This window comes from Molothrus ater, chromosome 1 (genome assembly GCF_012460135.2).
Source record: "Molothrus ater isolate BHLD 08-10-18 breed brown headed cowbird chromosome 1, BPBGC_Mater_1.1, whole genome shotgun sequence".
Lineage (NCBI taxonomy): Eukaryota > Metazoa > Chordata > Aves > Passeriformes > Icteridae > Molothrus > Molothrus ater.
The window spans coordinates 8,475,224-8,480,001 of NC_050478.2; the positions used below are offsets into that span (position 1 = coordinate 8,475,224).

At 61.0% G+C, this 4,778-nt stretch overlaps 1 protein-coding gene across 1 annotated transcript; it reads left to right on the forward strand.

The window, feature by feature from the left end:
- Nucleotides 1-1,523: 1,523 nt before the first annotated feature.
- On the forward strand, nucleotides 1,524-4,365 carry EN2 (engrailed homeobox 2). The gene is made up of 2 exons (XM_036378634.2): nucleotides 1,524-2,334; nucleotides 4,049-4,365. The coding sequence occupies exons 1-2, from the start codon at nucleotides 1,794-1,796 to the stop codon at nucleotides 4,363-4,365; spliced, it is 858 nt and encodes a 285-aa protein (XP_036234527.1). The 5' UTR covers nucleotides 1,524-1,793.
- Nucleotides 4,366-4,778: the final 413 nt, after the last annotated feature.

Sequence of the window (4,778 nt, forward strand, 5' to 3'; positions counted from 1 at the left end):
AAGGTGGCGAGTGATGCGTGTCACCGCAGGGAAGCCACCTCCAAATAAAACGTCACTTAGGGGGAGAGCCTTAGGGCGGTCGGGGTGCGGCGGACACCGGGGCCGAGCCATCCCCTCCCGACCCTGCTCGGCCCTGGGCGCAGCTCCTCGGGGCGCGCCCCGTCCGGCGGTGGCACCGAGCGGGCCCGGACAGGATCTCGGGTGGGCTGAGGGGGAGGACCCGTCCCCGCCTTCTCGCTCCCCCTCTCGTGCTCCCCGAGCCCCGCAACCTGTTCAGCCCCCCCAGCTCTTCGTCCATCCAGTACCACCTTGCTCCCTAATTTTGTTCCGGGGTTATTTCTCCTTAAAGACGAGCAAAGCGGCTGTGGCAGCTTTGCCGTCCTAGCGAGGCAAGGGCTTTTGCGGGGTCCAGAGGGTGCCGGGCGGGCGTTTTGGGGGGCAGCGCGGCCCCGCGGTGCCGTTTGGGGAGCGGTCAGGGCAGATCAAAAGCTCCTGTCCGGCTGCGGGAAGGACGAGTCAATCACGGCCGAACCGCGCTGCGGGGAGGGGACGCAACCCCCGAGCAGCCCGCGGGCACCGGGCCGGGCCTGTTCCGGCCCCCCCCGGACCCCTTTGTATCGCTGCCGCTCGCTTAATATTATTTATGCGTTTCTGCAAGGAATTGTGGGATGCCGGCCCCCTCCCCGGTAAACACCGGGACAATCAAGCCCCCGGTAACTCCGGGCCGGTCGGGGCCGGGGGGCAGCGGCGGGCGGGGGGCAGCCCCGCGGCGGGGCACCCCCAGCTCCCCCCCGCGCATCCCCGCGGCGGCGGCCGCGCCGGGCCCGTCCGGGGGAGGGGCGTGGGCGCTGTCACTTACCGGGGCGCCCCGCACCACGTGTGCGCTCGCCCGGCCTTCCATTGGCCCGAGGCACGTGTCGGAGCGCCCGGGCCGGCGACGTCAGCGGCGGGGGCCCCGTTAAAACCTAAAGGACAACAACCCGAGTGGAAGTGCCCGGGCGCGGCGGTGGCGGCGGCCGCCGGGGCGTAGCGCGGCGCAGGGCGGGCGGCAGGGCAGGGCGGGACGCCCCCCCAGCCGCGGCGGCCCCCGCATGTGCGGGCGCGGGGCGGCGCGGGGCGGCGCGGGGCGAGGCGCTGCCGGCCGGAGCCCCGCGGGGCGCCCCTCACCGCCCTGCCCTCCGCGGGACACCGGCTGCTGAGAGCCCGCCTACACCCCGCCCCGACACCGGCGCTTCGTTTTTTCTCTTGCACCCCCCCACCTCCGCTCCACAATTATTATTATTTTTATTATCGCTAATTTTTTCCTCCGCGGATGAGGCGCGGCGGCGGCGGCGGCGGCGGCCGGGGCAGCAGCAGGCGGCAGCGCGCCGCGGGACCGAGCGGCTGAGCGGCGGCGGGAGGCGGCGAGCGGCGGCGGGAGGACCGGAGCCCCTGTGTTTTCATTTTTTGTCAAAGTTGGAAGTGGTGCAGGCTCGGCTGCTGGCTTGCGGGTCTCCCTGCGTTTGTCTCTTAATTTTTTTTTTTTTTAATTACTCTTAATTTTAATTTTTTTTTCCTTTTTTTCTTTTTTTTTTCAAACTCTGGATTTTGAATGCCGGGCGAAGCCAGGAGAAACGAAAGCAAATAGACACCTGTGTGTGCGTGTATATATATATATACATATATATATATAAATATATATATTTAAAAATTAAAATAAAGAACAACCGACTGCAGCAGCAACAACAGACAGCGCTCGGCAGCGCCCGGTCGGCGGCGGGCGGGCGGGCAGCGGAGCCGTCGGCGGGGCGAGCATGGAGGAGGGCGGCCGGAGCCCCCGGGAGGAGGCGGCCGAGCCGCAGGAGTCCGGCGGCGACGCGGAGCCCGGCGGCGGCGGGCGGCGGGGGCTGCTGCTCCCCCCCGGTGACCCCCCGCACCCCCACCCGCACCCGCACCGCATCACCAACTTCTTCATCGACAACATCCTGCGGCCCGAGTTCGGACGGAGGAAGGAGGCGGGCGGCCCCGACGGAGAGCCCCGGCGGCCCGGCGCGGAGAGCCGCCGCAGCCCCGCCGCGGCGCCGGCCCCCGGCGCTCCGCTGCCCGGCGGCGGGGCGGGCTCGCCGGGCCGGGGGGAGGGCGGCCCCGCCGGGCTGGCCCTGCACGGCGCCGCCAAGAAGGGAGGGGACCCCGCGGCGCTGGAGGCGGCCCTGAAGGCGCGGGGGCTGAGCGGCGGCGACCTGTCGGTGAGCTCGGACTCGGATAGCTCCCAGGCCAGCTCCAACGCCGGGAACCAGCCCATGCTGTGGCCCGCCTGGGTGTACTGCACGCGGTACTCGGACCGGCCCTCCTCAGGTAAGCGCTGCCCCGCCGCAGCCCCGCTCCCCGCGGCCGCAGCCCCTGCCCCGGGCTCCCCGGGCCGCCGCCGCCCGCCCGCCCGCCAGGCCGGGAAGCGGCGTGGAAAAGACCCCGCTCCCCTTTCCCTCTCCGTCTTCTTCTGGTTATTATTTTTTTTCTGTTTGTGTTTTGCTTTTTGGGGTTTTTTTGAGGGTGGGCGAGTTGCTTAAAATGGCCTGGAAATGCTTGAAGAGGCAGGGTGGGCTGGGGGTGCGCGGAGCCGCAGGGACGAGGAGGGAGCAGGGGGTCCCTCCCTCTGTCCCCGCCGCCGCGGCGGAGCTGAGGCCGCCTGGGCTCGGGGCATTTCCCACCGACTGACGAGTTTTATCAAAGAGGGAGGAAAAAACAAACTGTCTTCGGGCTCCCCGCTCATCCTCCCGGCGAGCTCTCCTTTTCCCTGCCGGGAAACCCCCCCTGCGTTGGGTTTTGGGAAGGGGAGGTGGCATTTCCATAGGCCTCGCCTTGTTTTGATTAGTCTTTTTTGGCCAAAAACAATCCGCGCTCGTTTATTTCTCTAAAAGGGGCCTCCGAGCCGCCGCCGTTTCTTTTCTTTCTTTAATTTTCCCCCCATATGCTGTAGGTCAGCTCTGTGGGGGCCGGAGGACATTTCCAAGAGCCGGGAAACTTCTTTGGCAGAGTCCGTCCCTTGGCAAGGGCTTAGGGCAGAACGTCCTGAAATTATCTTAAAAAATAATAAAAAATTAAAAATTAAAATAAAAAATTTAAAAATAACAAGCAGGGGGTAAAATGTCCTTTCGCTACCGCGGGGACAGGAGGGCTGGCTCCGGCAGATCGGTAAAACCCCGGTTAAAAACAAGTAGAAAACACTGGAGGAAAGCATGGGAAACATCAGGCAGGAGATCTGCTCCCGAGGAAAAGAAGAAAAAAAAATATGGGTCTTTCTCTTACAAAAGCGGCGAGATAGGATTTTCACCCGGGAGTCGGCTAGCTGAGGAAGGGATCGTAAAACGAGATGAAAATTAGTTCGTAATATCTGAAAACAAACTCTTACTCAGAGGTAATATTCAGAGCTGAATTGGAATTTACTCCATTGTTCTCCAGTGCTCTCCTTTGTTAATATTTAATTAACATACATCCTCACAATGGCTCGGCCCGGGCAGAAAAGGCTCCTTGTGCTGCCGAGAATAATATTCCCGAGAATAATCCCGGCGATTCGGATCGGGCCGTGCAGCGCCATATGGGCACTGCAGCGGAGAGGCGGAATGCTTCTGGCCAAGTAAACTGCAAGAGGATTTCCATTACTACTTAAAAAAGAAAAAAAAAAAAAAAAAGAAAAAAAAAGTATAGAGGTTTTCTAAAAAAAAAAAAAAATCTGTTCAGGCTATAAAATTTAGCTCCGTGCCCCTGGTGCAAGCTTTCCCTGCCGGGCATTCCCGGGACACAGAGGCTCGGGAGCTGCGTTTCTGAATGGGAGAAAGGGGCCGGGGGAGCGCAGGGGGGGCAGCGAGCGGGGCGCGGGGGCTGCGGGGGCTGCGGGGGCTGCGGCTCCCGTTCCGCCGCCTCCCGAGCATCCCCGGCAGCGGAGGCACAAAGCGGGCTCCGTTCCCTCCGGGGGGGTGGTGCTGCTGCCGGGCCCGGTGCCCCCCGCGCGGGAGCCGTGCCCGCAGCAGAGCGCGGCGGTGTCGGTGCCTCTCCTCTCTCCCGGCCGTAGGTCCCCGCTCCCGCAAACCAAAGAAGAAGAACCCCAACAAGGAGGACAAGCGGCCTCGCACCGCCTTCACCGCCGAGCAGCTGCAGAGACTCAAGGCCGAGTTCCAGACGAACCGGTACCTGACGGAGCAGCGGCGGCAGAGCCTGGCCCAGGAGCTCGGGCTCAACGAGTCCCAGATCAAAATCTGGTTCCAGAACAAACGAGCCAAGATCAAGAAGGCGACGGGCAGTAAGAACTCCCTGGCAGTGCACCTCATGGCCCAGGGGCTCTACAACCACTCCACCACGGCGAAAGACGGCAAGTCGGACAGTGAATAGCCAAGGGAAAGGGGGGGGGTGGGAGGGAAGCGAGGGAGGGAGGGGGAGGCAGGGGTGGGGGGGCCGTTTGCAGTCAAAGTTTATACAATGCAATAATTTAATTAAAAAAAATAAAAAGAAACATAAGGGCCAGTGTATAAAGATTATACCAGCATTAATAGTGAAAATATTGTGTATTAGATATAATTCTGCAATATTCTATGTATATATAATTTACAGGTAAGGTGGTGTAAAAATCCAAGATATCTGATTATAAAATATTTTTTTTTTGGTTGGTTGGTTTTGGTTTCGGGGGTTTGGGCTTGTGGTTTGGTTTCGTTGGCTCTTTTTTTTTGTTTTGTTTTGGTTTTTTTTTTTGGTTGTATGAAGTTTTAGATGCTATCTTTAAGAATTTTTTTTTAAAGCTTAAGTTA